Source organism: Echinops telfairi, unplaced genomic scaffold, assembly GCF_000313985.2.
Source record: "Echinops telfairi isolate 266 unplaced genomic scaffold, ASM31398v2 ScPeMD7_18;HRSCAF=68, whole genome shotgun sequence".
Classification (NCBI taxonomy): Eukaryota; Metazoa; Chordata; class Mammalia; order Afrosoricida; family Tenrecidae; genus Echinops; species Echinops telfairi.
Genome location: NW_022103915.1, coordinates 38603852 through 38617737, shown reverse-complemented (window position 1 = coordinate 38617737; position 13886 = coordinate 38603852). Strand labels below are relative to the sequence as shown.

At 46.8% G+C, this 13886-nt stretch overlaps 1 protein-coding gene across 3 annotated transcripts in view; it reads left to right on the top strand.

The window, feature by feature from the left end:
* The first annotated feature begins 630 nt into the window (after positions 1 to 630).
* Positions 631 to 13886, top strand: part of GARIN2 (golgi associated RAB2 interactor family member 2) — a 35497-nt gene continuing 22241 nt past the window's right edge. For 2 of the 3 annotated variants that reach the window (XM_004699006.2, XM_045287682.1), the window contains exons 1-2: positions 13192 to 13236; positions 13332 to 13497. In XM_004699006.2, the coding sequence (XP_004699063.2) occupies positions 13196 to 13236; positions 13332 to 13497 (207 nt within the window). In that variant the 5' untranslated portion in view covers positions 13192 to 13195. Of the gene's footprint in view, positions 736 to 9462; positions 9553 to 13191; positions 13237 to 13331; positions 13498 to 13886 lie in introns of those variants that run through there. The other variant, XM_045287684.1, reaches the window with a different exon arrangement.

Sequence of the window (13886 nt, the reverse complement as noted above, 5' to 3'; positions counted from 1 at the left end):
GAACTGCCCCATGGGCTCCCCACGCTGACATCTTGGGGGCGCACCTTTCTCCCCCAGTTCAGTTCCCACCACGGCCTTTCAGTTAGCAGCTGACTGCTTAACCATTGCATCGCCGGGGCTCAGAGAGAGGAGACGGTGTATTGTGTATCCTGATTCGTCCAGAAAGCCAGCGCTGAGGGTCCGCTGTGGCGCGTGTCCAGAATCCCCGAGGCTGCAGTATGAAGCTAAGGAGAAGAGGGCGCTACCCTCGTAAGCACGACATGCTTTCGAAGCTTTTCTTCACAGGAGTTCCATGTGATTTGGTGTGTACATGGCTGGGGTTTCAGGTTCGGCCAGACTGAAGGTCTCTTTCCAGGGTGGCCCCCATTGCTCCGCTGAGCTTTCTCCCCAAAGAAGCCTGCCAAGGAAACGCCCATGGAAGCGCACCTTGGTCGCTATAGCGTGCGGCTCTGCAGAACCGGGCGGGCGGCGTTCCGCCTCAGGGCTGCCCGGGCGCTCCCTCGCGGAGGTCTCTTCTGACGTCAGAGGTGACGTCAGCACAGTGTGACGTGAGAGAACAATGCCTGCGGCCGCCGCCAAAAAAAAGCGTCCTTCACTAAGTGGTTAGCTGCCTGCCCGGTGGACGGCAACATCTTCCGCTAAAGCAATGTGAACAGAGCGGGACGTGCTCTTTGGAGACTGTGCTCCAGCCAGGTGTCGGGACCTCCCCGAGAGCTCGGTCAGCGTCGCCTCGCTGTAAGTGACGGGACCTGCAGCGGGGCAGGACAGGCTCGTCGGCCTCTCGAGCCACCAGGGCGCAATGTCTGCGCGTCTGTGGGACATGCGCAATCCTCCTCCTCCTCCTCCTGCTTGCTTTTCCCGTGATCCCATCGTCTGTTCTTGCATACCTTTCTTTTAGGTCGTTTAGGCCTGTTTATCGTGTGTGTGTGTGTGTGTGTGTGTGTGTGTGTGTGTGTGTTTCTTCACGTCCCGGTGTGGCAGGGTGGTCGGCTCCGTGCGGCACCCAGGTGGTATCCCATCAAGAGTTTCCGTGGGGGAAACTCACGGGGACCATTCCACTCTTGTTGCTAAGAGTCCGCATCCACTCGATGGCAGCGAGTTGCATTTGGCTTGGGGGTTAACTGTTGAGTGGTGGGGTAGAAAGAGAAATAAAAGACATTTCAGTACAAGGAATAGGGAGGACGGCTAGAGGAGGGGTTGGGGAGAGCTTAAAGAATGGAAGCAAAGGTCATAGGGAGGGGGAGGGGGAGGGAGACGAGGAGGAAGAGGGGGAGGAGGAAAGGAAGGAGCTGCTAATGAGTGGGCTGTGAGAAAGGAGAGAGAAGCGTGCTTCCTTTGAGTGTCAGGGATTCCCTTTCCGTCTTGCTCACCCCGTCTGGCTCCTTCCTACTAAGAAGGGTCGCTATGGATTGACACCGACTGCTATGGCAGTGACTGACTTTTGAGTAATTACTACTGCTGTTTGCATGGTTGAAGCGAATATTGAGAACGACCTTCTCCCACCACCCCTTTAGCACTCCTTTTCCACGCCGCACAGGAGAAATGGGAAGCGTTTTACTCCCCTAAGGATTTGGTCTCAGAAAACTCATGAGGGCAAGTCTACCCTGCCCCATTGGATCACTTTGAGTCAGAATCTGATCGATGGCAGTGAGTTTACGTTTCCATTCAGCAAGAGAGCCCTAGTGGCATGCTGGGCTGCGAACTACAAGGTGAACAGTTTGAAATCACCGGTCTCTGAGGGGAAAAGATGAGGCGTCTACTCTGGACTGACCTGCAGCCTCGGAAACCCACAGGGCCAAGTCTCTGTCCAAAAGGCCACTCTGAGCCAGAATTTATTTGAGGACAGTGACTTTGTGAACGACATGAGTTTTTGCTCCAAAAATGACCATAGCAACGAAGCAGTCATTCCCCATGTGTCCTTCTGTCCACCTGAATGATACCCTTCCCCCACAGATAGCCAGGGGCCAAGGAGTTTGGGGTATATTCGCATTATGGACGCGGAAAGTTTTAACACATTTCAATAGCCCCACCCCTGCCCCATCTGGCTCACTACCAGGATAAAAGAGCCCCAGATCAACCCTCGACCCCTTATGGAAACTCTCTTGTCCTGCCAGCCACTCGCTGGAAGATGCAAAAAAGTGCTACCCATAAGCCAAGAAAATGAGGCTTCTCAGATTGACTCCAGGTCAATTCTTCGATCTCCCAGCCCCGATGTATAGAGAGTCTCCCTTTCTAGGGATTGAGAAGACCACAGTTTGGTTTCCTGAGTTTTTCCCGAAGCAAGCACCTCAGCTAGTCTTAGCTCTTTGCCTGGTAGAGTGATCCCCGAACCACAGTCCTGAAGAGTCTGGACCATCATTAGTATCATGTTGGAATTGGATGGTGATCATGCTCCATTGACTTTAATCATTAGTCATGGTAGTTCAAAGACAGTCTGTTTGGTCCAGAAATACTCTTCTTTACCTCCGTTGTATAGTATCAATCAGAACCAATCAATCAGCCAACTCCCTTCTTGGCCTACTGATTTAGAGGCATGTTAGCTCAAAGTAACTTAACTTCCAGCTAAACGGAGCCAGTGCTGTGTCTCTTGATAGAAGCCCTCCTCCCATTGGAGCTAAGACCTCTAGATGTACAGAACATAGGCTCATGAAGACAGGAGGAAACTAAAGACAAGGGAAAATGCAAGCCTCAAGTTGCAACATAGATTATATGGGCAAAATCTTGAAAGGTGCAGGAAGTATCAAAAGAAAATGGAAATAATACACAGAGTCACTGTAACAGAAATAACTAGTCAAAATACAACTACTTCAAGAAAAAGCAAATGAGCAAGAACCAATAGTACTGAAGGAAGAAATCTAATCTGCACTGACAGCATTAGCTCAAAACAAGGCTCTGGGGATTGATGGAAAACCAACTGAAATGTTTCAACAAGCTGAGGAAGTACTGGAAGTACTCTCGTCTGTGACAGGAGATTTGGAAGACAACTTGGCCAATTTATTGGAAGAAATCCATATTTGTACCCATTCCAAAGAAAGGTGACCCATAAGAATGCTCAAATTATAGAACAGTATCACCGATATCACATGCAAGTGAAATTTTGTTGAAGATCATCCAACAATGGTTTCAGCAGTACATTGACTGGGAGCTGCCAGAGGTTTAGGACATTCAGAAGAGGATGTGGACCAAAGCTTATCATTGCTGATGTCAATGGATCTTGGTTCAAAGGAAAGAATACCAGAAAGATGTTTACTTGTGTTTCATTGACTATGCCAAGGCATAGACAGTGTGGATCATAACAAACTATTGATAGCTTTGAGAAGAGTTGGAATTCCAGAACATTTCATTGTGCTCGTGGAAGAGGCAGTAGTGCAAACAGAACAAGGAAATACTTGTTCTGCATAGTTTAAAATCAGGAAAGATGTGGGTTCTGGGTTGTACACTCTCACCATACTTATTCAACTTTTGTGCTAAGCAAATAATCAGAGAAGCTGGATTATATGAAAAAGAATGTGGCATCAGTTGGAGGAAGGTTTGTTAACAATCTGCAATCTGCGATGGCACAGCCTTGCTTGCTCAAGGTGAGGAGGACCAGAAGCACTTGCTGGTGGAGATCAAGGATCGCAACCTTCAGTATGGATTAAACTCAGCGTCAAGGAGATCAAAATCCTCACAACTGGACCACATCATGATAGATGCAGAAAATATTGAAGCTGTCAAGAATTTCATCTTGCTTGGATCCACAATCAAAGCTCATGGAAGTAACAATCAAGATATCAAATGATGCATTGTGTTAGGTAAATCCGCTGCACTAGAGCTCTTTAGAATATTGAAAAGCCAGGATTTTTGTTTAGATCTAAGGTGCACCTCATATTGCCTCAATTGCCTCATATATATGTGAAAGTTGGACATTGAATAAGAATATGAAAGAAAAATCAATACATTTGAACTCTGATATTGTCAAAGAATATTGAAAGTACCATGGACTACCAAAAGAGCAAACAGATCTGACTTGGAAGAAGTACAGCCAGAATGTTCCTTAGATGCAAGGATGGTGAGACTTCGCCTCATGTACTTTGGCCATGTTGTCAGGAGAGACGAAGTCCCTGGAGAAGAATACCATCTTCAGTCAGGTGGAGGGCCAGTGACAAAGAGCGCCTGGATGAGATGGATTGACACAGTGGTTATAACATTGGGCTCAAACATAAGAACAATTGTGAGGAAGGTGCAGAACAGGGTGTTTAGTTCCGTTGGATGAGGGGGTACCCCTCAAAAAACCAGTGCTTATTATTATTTTTAATGTGAAGGGGATAGTGCATTTGGAGTTCATTCCACCAGGTCAAGCTTTCTATTTAAAGGTTCTGGAAAGACTGCGTAATGATGTGCAACCCAAAAAAGGCCTGATTTGTGCCTGACAAGCGACTGGTTTTGCCACCACGACAATGCACCTGCTCACGTAGCCATCTCTGCACCAGTTTTTGGCAAAAAACAGCATACCTCTCTTGCCCCATGTACCTTACTCAACTGACCTCACTCCATGCAACTTCTTTTTGTTTCTGCAAATAAAGAGGGACATGAAGGGACAGAGATTTGACATGTAGAAGAGGTGAAGGAAAAACAAGGGAGGTGCTGTCAACCATCCAAACAGATGAGTTAGAAAAAATGTTTCCAAGAATGGAATTGAAGAGTTGACAAATGTATTAAGTGTAATGGAGAGCACTGAAAGTGATACAGTTGTTTTGTAACAAACATTTAAATACATGGCTTTGAAGAAATCCGGTTGTTTTGGGGGTGTACCCTCTCACACATAGAGTGACTGTGAGTCAGAACTGACTCCTGGGCACCTAGCAACAACCATCGCTGCAACTCCACTGAGAACGCAGTGCTGCCTCCTGGGGTCCTAGGTTGGGACAGTTATCATGACTTCCATTTGGCTGTTCCTACCACAATAGCCCTGACTTCGCATGTCAGGGATCCAATATGAGCGCTGTCAGTTGCTGCGTCTGTCTATTACAATTGAGCATGCTGGGGACGGGAAAGCTCAACTTTGTATGTTCCCTGCAGCAGCATCCTGTAGCTGACCTCATAACCGTGAGGTTTCTGTTTGTGTATGCTAGAGTAGGAGAAAAGTGTGGACCAGAACTCAAAATCATAAAAGAGACCCGGCTGACCTTAACCCTCCGGGTCTAGAACTGGTCACCTACCCTTTAAGAGCAAAGGGGCATCGTTTGCCCAAGGACAAAGCTGAGGGCATGGAAAGAAGGTGGCATGGAAGTAGGAGAGAGGGGACAGACCATCGGGGGATTGCAATGAGGGAATTTCATCAGAAGGTGTACAAAATGTTGGATTAAAACTATGACCTGCTCTGTAGACCTTCATCCAATACACAATAAAAGGTTTAAAAAAATAAAAGAAAATTTCTTCCTCAAACATTAGTTTAACTATGGAACACAATTAACTTTGGTACATCTCACAATACACTGTGCTGCTCCCAATAGTTAGTGCCACACTGTGATGGCTTTTTAAAATATGTAGGGTTATGGAGAAATATTCATATAGACATCTGAATTAATGCAAATGTATTTGTGTGTATATTTGAATATCTATTTGTTCCCCCATAACATTGTATAGATGAAATAACTATTTGAAGGAGTATAATATGTGTGTGTCATATTCTCTGTTGTATGTTCCATGTTATATACCTACCAAAACTTTAATACTGTCTCCAGGTACTTAAGAGAGGCATTAGGAAAAGTCCATTTTAAAGTTAATCTTTGGGGGCCACTGACAGAGTATAGTAGTGGGGGAAGGGTGTAGCCAAATTGATTTCACAACACCCTTCCGATGTCTTAAGAACTATGCATTCTTAAAAGGGACCTCAAGGAGGGTGTAGCTTTTCTGGGTGTGTTTAATCAATCGACTTACCGAGAGGTGAATGACAGGTAAGCAAAACAGTGGGGTAGGAGGAAAAAACGAAAAAACAAAACCCTATATATATATATATATGCATATATATAAATATGCATATGTGAAGGTGTGTGTATTTGTTTGTGTATGCTTATATATATAAATGCAACAAGGAAACAGATGGACTTTGGGCCTCTACTTAAATCTTACCTATGTACAAGAACGGTTTGTTCTAATAACGTGACAGATCGCTGAATTCAAAACAGGTGCATAAGCAAATGTGGTGAAGAAAGCGGATGATGCCTGGCTATCAAAAGCTATCATGTTGAGGTCTTAAAGGCGTGGCATGAAACAAGCAGCCATCTAGCAGGGAAGCAACAGAGCCCACATGGAAGAAGCACACCAGTGTGTGTGATCATGAGGTGTTGATGGGAAGAGGTATCACAGTTCAAAAGACAGGCATCCAAATTGATATGAGGGAACTGAATGTAGTAGAGACCCAAAGTCCACCAGCAAGACAATTGGACAGTCCCTCTTAGTAGGGCCCCACGGAATGGAGGAGATTCATCCAGGGTGCAGTGTGGCACTGATGAACCACATAACTATCCTCTGGTTCTTTAAGATTTCCTCCCCTTACTACTGCGGTCCATACATGATATACCTCATTGGTCATGTTAGACTTGTGTATGTTCATTTGTTCATTTAAGATCGCTCGGTACATGGTAGTCAAGATAGATGACACCTCAGAGGCACTGACCGCAGTAAGGATTCCCTGAGGGCATGGGAAGTGGGGAGAGAGAGGAGTTGACAGCATTGGTGATATTGTATAGCCCCACCAGATGGGATGGCACAACAGAACTATGGGAAGGGAAGGGTTATATTGGATTGAGTAAGATATGTCAATTAAAATATTCGAGAAGAAAAACCACTGTGCATTCTAATCCAGACTTGACTTTTTCTGTAATCAGCCATCATCCTTGGAGAAGCTGGGGCTGGAAGAGGGGTGGGAGCATCTCAAATCACAAGAGCAGTCAAAATGCAGCAAGTGTTTACCATTTATGCACAACACTCCAAAAATGTCCAAATAAGTGTTTTAGAAAGCCAAAAACATCACACTGGTTGCTTCGTGGAAGAGCCTGTTCCGCTTTCTGCTCCTCAGCTGCAGATTCACAACGGCGAGAGAGGGGCTGCAGAGTCACAAAGGCCGGGCTTGCCCGCCTGCCCACCCGCCCTGGGGACTGTCTGCGGACTGCTCAAGGGAGGGGTGCTTTTAGGGGTGGGAGCGAACAGCGTGGAGTGCTTCACTCCACTTCATTCCTCTGGAATGCATTTTGAAAGGTGTTACTGGAATGTTCTTAATCTTACCAGAAGGTGTCAGCAAAAGGTTTTCAGGTAACCATTAGGAACGTCTTTCAATGGCAGTTAAATGCCACACGTAGTACAATCAGTGCACGTGATTTCCTGTGAATAAGAAATGAGTAACCAATGACCATCACAGTGCAATGGCCCCTCCCCCTACACACAGCCCACGGCCTCCTGGGCCCCGGTGGCCAGCCAGCTGAGAGCGAGTGCCAGGCGCCTGCTGTTTCAGAGTCCTTAAACTGAAGGAGTGAGGGCGAGAGATGGGGCTTCCTGCTCCCATGGAGAATGACAGTCTTGGAATCCCACAGGGGCAGTTCTACCTTGTCCTAGAGGGTGGCCATGAGTGGGCATTGACTTGATAGCAATGAGTTTGGGGGGTTTTAAGTGGAAGGAGCTCTGGTGGCTTAGAGGGTTGTGTGGGTGAGTTGTTAAGGACCCGGTCAGCAGTTCAAACCCCCCAGTTGCCCTATGACAGAAAGATGAGACTTCTCTGCTCCTGGGACAGGTTTACAGCCTCAGAATCCCTGTCCTCCGAGGGTCTCTGTGAGTAAGAATTGACTCTTTGGCCGTGTGTTGGAGTGTTGGTTTGAGTCAGCTGAGAGAGAGAAAAGGACCCCCAAAGTATCCGACTGGCCGTTGGCGCCCTGGCTGAGGGCCCTGGTTCCGTCAGCAGCCTCATTGTCTCTCAACACCAGCTGATGGTCGAGTAAATGCCTCGTCCTCCTGGGCGATTCTTGAGGCAAGAAAAGCAAATGACTATGCCCCATTTTGTGCTTCCCCCCACCCCACCCCCACAATCTTCCAATCACCATGCAAATTTGTCCATTGTTGTAAAGTTCATGGATGAAATGTGGGTAATGTGAAACTAGCTGCCGGGTGTGTTGTACTTGCCAACACCGGGTGAGTCGCAGGCCACCTATCCGGACAGCGATCCTGTTCGGCTACCAGTCAAGTCTCCACTGTGGAACGGCCACCACGCTCGTTGTTCTTCCACACGTTCTCACGCTTCGTCATCACAGCGCCCCTCAACCTTGTTTCATAATGTGGCAATTGAGGCGAGAGATGTGTAAGTGACTTACTAGGTACAGAAGTAGCAGGTAGCAGAGGTTAACTATGAAGCCCGTTGTATCTGCCCCTGGGGTCCAGTATGTCCCCACGATTCCAGTCCCACACTTGAGTTCTCACAGCAGTGCTCAGTTGTTCACCTGGGCCACGTGTCTCTGAGGGGTTATTTAACTCACAAGTGGTGGGGGGAGAAATTGACTACAGTGACTGCAATCATATTATGATCTGAGAATTGTATAAAAGTAACAAACGAAGAAGCATATGCATGTATAAGCAGATACATCTGTGCACCTACCTACTATCAGCTAAGGAGCCCTGGTGGCCCAGAGGGTCAGTGCCGGGTCGCTAACAACAAGGTCAGCATTGTCCATGGGAGAAGATGAGGCTTTCCATGACACTATCAGAAACCCACCAGGGCCGTTCTACCCTGTCCTAGAAGGTCCCTATGAGTCAGAATCGACTGGGTGGCAGTGAGTTTATTTGTTTACTCTCAGCTAGGAAGTTAGAATTACGTAGATCACTCTGGATTTTTATGGGAAGAAAACAATTCTCAGGCTTTGTGTGACCCATTGCGCACAAGAGAGTTGGGTCTACATCATTCTTTTGTCAATTTGCTGAATGTCCCCATTGACTCTAGGGAGCCAAGACTTCACTGACAGTTCTTAGCTAACTAGATCTCTGGACGGTCCCTGGGTGGTGCCAACTACCAATCTAGAGGTTCAAACTCACCCAGTAGTACTGAGGAAGAAAAGACTGGTGGTCTGCTTACAAAAAGATTACAGCCAAGAAAAAGCTGTGGTGCAGCTCTACTCTGTAACAAAAGGGGCCACCATGTGTCCAAATGGGCTTGCCGGCCCTGGGTTTGCTCGCTAGTTTTTCAGATTGCAATCTACGGAGTCCTAACTATTTGTCTGATTCCAGGCACCCGAAGACCATGCTGAGGATCATGGACAACAGGTCCGCCCACACATGCACACACAGCAGCCCTCTGACTCCACATGACCCCACTAGTTTAGTCAGTAGAGGAGCTATTTCTAAGGCAGGCGCCTCGTGTTTGCAATAAAAGAGGAAATATTAATAAGGAAATTAGCTTCCTTTGTACACTCTTCATTTTCTATGTTTCTTTCAAAGAGACCTCATCATGAAAAGGAGGAAAGCGAAACTGGAGTGAGTGAGAAACGTCGTCTTCAAGAGCAGATTGCGGCCTGGCCCAGAGGTTAGGTAAGACATGGTGGTACATCCGCTATGTCATCACACTTCTCCTTCCCTCTGCCTGTCCTTCCCTTGCCCTCCTCTTCTACTTCACTCATTTTCCAAGCTTTCCTGGTCCTTTCTCCTGGGAGCTCAATGGACCAAGGAGACTGCCGACAGTGCGCAATTTGTCTCGGTTTCAAGAGGAGGCATGTGAACTGAGAAGGAGCAAACTGTGCTGGGAAAACCAAGGGTGAACCATGTGGGTGATCCTGCTTGGTCCTGCTCTGAACCCTGAGCCAAAGGGCAGATGACCTTTACTTTACCTCCTGCATCATACCTAGCTCTCATCTAATTATTTTCCCATCTTGTTTTCTCCCTTCCAAGGAAGAGCTCATCTATTCAGCCCCCAAAGTAGCCAACTGACCTTTTGAGCCCTGGCTGAGGGCCCTGGTTCTGTAAAGCAGCCTCATCGTCTCTCAACACCAGGCGATGGTCGAGTAAATGCCTTGTCCTCCTGAATGAGTTCTTCAGGCAAGAAAAGCAAATGACCATGCCGCCATTTTGTGCCTTTCCCACCTAATCTTCCAATCCCGGTGCAACTTCGTCCATTGTTATAAAGTTCCTTGCTTGGGAACTTCAAGTAGCTAAATACAGCTTTCTACATTCACTCTCCAAACTTAGACCCTGCCTATCCAATACTTCCTCTGTGCTTCTCCTCTAAACCTTTTACCCCCACTTTTCTTGTGATATTATTCCACTTTAATTTTATTTGAAATAACCTCAAGCCTACAGAAAAAAAAAATCACTTACTGTACAACTAACTTTCTTCCCAGAAACTTTCTAGAGTAATTTGCCCATTTGATGATCTCTTACCCCCACATTATTTAGTTTGTGTTCCCTATAACCAAGAACATTCTCTTACATAACTAATATACCACCATCAGAATCAGGAAAGGAATATTGCAGACTCTCACTGCCATCGAATCAAATCTGACTCACAGCAACCCTATAGGATAGTGAAGAACTGCCCCTGTGGGTTTCTGAGACTGTAACTCTTCACAGGAGTAGGAAGTCTCATCTGTCTGTCTCCAAGTGGCTGGTGGTTTTGAACTGCTGACAGTGAGGTTGGGAGCCCAATGCATAAGCCCTCTGCCACCATATTTAGGAGACCACCTTCAGAGTGTGTAAGTTGTCCTCCAAATGGCAGTCATAGCAAAAGCAGCCAATTCATGTCAATACAATTTATACCTCTTTAGTTTCCTTCCTGGTGGCATGATGGTTCACACGTTAGGCTGTGAACTGCACGTTTGAACCACCCAGCCACTCAGAACCGCCCGGAAGGCTGAGGCTGTCTGCTCCTGTAAAGATTTGCAGGCTCAGAAACCCACAGGAGCAGTTCTACTCTGCCCTGTACGGCTGATACGATTATAGGCAGGGAGGTTTTTATTGTTTGTTGTTTGAGTTTTCTTCAGTTGGTAGCCGTTCTCCTGTCGGTTTTGTTGTTTTTTTTATTTTCTAAGATCATAGGCTCATTACTTATTAGAATGTCCCTCAGTTTCGATTCCGGGCACGCATGTTTGGGAGGGATGTCCCAGAATGGGATGTTGTCTACTTCTCGTTGCGTCCTATCAGGTGGTGCATGCTTTTGATCTGGCCTGGGGATGTTCATCTTTATCACTGAATGAAGATGGTATCTATTTGGCTTTTTTGAAATGAATAAGTAGGTTGGTGGGAGGACTTTGAAACTAGGGAAATATCCTTTTCCTCATCAAACTTTCAATCCATTTATTTATATCAGTATCATTCAACCAACCAATCTATCTGTCTTCAAAAGTCACATCCAAGGGAGCATTAGAACTGAGTATGATGATGCATATACAACTCTTTTTAAAAGCACTTTTACTATGAAAGTGTATGATATGTGAATATTATACCAAGAAAAGTACTGAAAAAAGAAAAAAAAATCAATCTTGACCAGTGGTTACCATGGGTGGAGGAGGACGAGTTTTTGCTTAGGAGGTATTGAGTTTATGTTAATGGTGGTGGAATAATTGGGAAAACGTTATCAATAACCGCTGTACAACATGAAGAGTATAATCAATGGCACTGAATTATACATGTAGAAGTTGTTGAATTGGAGAGTGTTATGTTGAGTATATTTTTGCCACAACTAAAAAAAAATAATTACACGAATAACAATGAGTGCAAGGAAGAAAAATGTTCTAAAATTGATTGTGGTAATGATTGTACAACTCTTCTTGATATGATTGATTATTGAATTGTATGACATGTGGAGAAAGTGCCACAAAAGGGTTAAAAGGGAGGAGGGGGAGTCACTTCCAACAGCTGACCAACTTCGCAGCTCAGAGGAGACCCGTGCTCAGCAGGGTTTTCGGAGCTGCAGTTTCTGAAGTAGATGCACAGGCCTCTCTGCTAACCTTGCCATGAGCATCCAAGTTACTGTTTCCCCCACCCAGGAGCCCCAGACCTCAAGCCAAACTGGCTGCCAACTCAGAGCGACCCTGTTGAGGAGGGTAGAAGTGCCCCCGTGAGTTTCCATAGAGTTTCATCATTTCCCAATTTCTTTCATCAGTCTCCCACCTCTTCCACCATCCTGTCTCCAGCAGACTCCCTCCTGACTCTGCTGGGACCCTGGGCTCCACAGGCTCCCGTCCTCTCTCCCCAGCATCCATGGCCTCCTCCCTTCTCCCTGCTCTGACCTGTGGCTCCTCACTTCTCCCAGCACAGACTCAAACGCACTTAGGACTGAATTGCTCAGGCAGGGAAGAGGAGGCAAAAGGGAAGGGCACTTTCAGCCTTCTTGTCCTCCCTTTCCTTCTGTTCCCCATCCCCCTGGGCCTGGTGTGGCCCCTCTTACCTATGCCACATCTCACACCTATCTTTCCAAGCAGCCATATTGAACAATGGGGCTCACATAAACTCCTCTCTTCAGATTATGAGGATCTGAACCATAGCTTGGTGATTCGTAGCTGTGCGACCTTGGCGCAATCACTTTCCATCTCTCACATGGTCTGTAAAGCCAGGATGAAATGAGTGCGTGCATGTAGCGCCTTTCCTGCCTGCCACAAAGTCCGCGCTCGGGAAGGCTGCTGGCGGTTATGCCCATCCCGTCTGGTTCAGGTTGTTGTTTTCTCGATTTCTTTCCTTCCTGCCTGCCTGCCTGCCTGCCTGCCTCTGTGCCTCCTCCCTTCCCTCCTTTCTTTTTTCTGAAGGATCTTTCGTATTGTCTCATTCCCCTTTTCACATTTTAGCTTCTCGCCAAAATTCACCTTTCTCCTCCCCTTGATTCATTTCACTTTCTCATTTGCACACATGTAAAATGTGCTGAAATGAAAAAAATCTAATGAGATGGCTTAGGCTGCCGGCACCCCAGTCTCATCTGCTCCTAGGCAGGCGGGCGGGCGGGCATCATGGTCTCCGCATTCTTCAGCGAAGGCATCTTCCCCGCGTACTGTCAGCTGGACTCAGGAGAAAAAAACCTATGCACATAGACAAGCGTGATGACTTGCCATTTGGGTCCCCACCTCTCTGACACAGAGTTGGTGAATTTTATCCAGGTAACTAACACCCCCCAAGCCCTGAGTCCATTCCCCTACTAGGGCACGTTCTCCAAGACAGCGGAAAAGGCCGTCTTCCACGTGGCGAGGGAATGAGTGGGGCAACCAAAGGGAAGAAGAGGCTGGGCTCCAGGTCAGTGAGTGAGTGAGGCAATTCAACGATTGTGTGAAACTATATATGCATGAATTCTCTTTCCATCCCCTCCACCCTCTGTGTTTTCACCGAAGCACAATGAAGAAGAACAGCAGGACATCTACCCCGAAACCCAGCGAGCAAGACGCCCTCTGCCGCCCACTGTCGCCGCGTGGTCCAGGGAATCTTCAAGACATGATGAATGGAGGAGAGTACCCCCCGTTCATCTCCCCTCCCATGCTGGAGAGCAATTTTATCCAGGTAACTAACACCCCCCAAGCCCTGAGTCCATTCCCCTACTGGGCACGTTCTCCAAGACAGCGGAAAAGGCCGTCTTCCACGGGGCGAGGGAATGAGTGGGGCAACCAAAGGGAAGAAGAGGAGGCTGGGAGCTTTAGACAACCTAGAGCGACGACACTGCTGAATTACCTTTTTCAGTGTTCCTGCTCAGCGTGCAACTTTCAAATGCGTAAGAGGTGATTGAAAATACCACCATGGCTTGTCTCAGGTGCACCGCATTCCCCAAAGCTTTTCAACTCGTTAGATTTGTATTTGGTGGCATTTCTTAAATACCAATTGTATTAGTCTAGGTACTTTGGAGAAACAAATCCACAGCAACTCATGTATATGAGAGTTTTATGTAAAGAAAA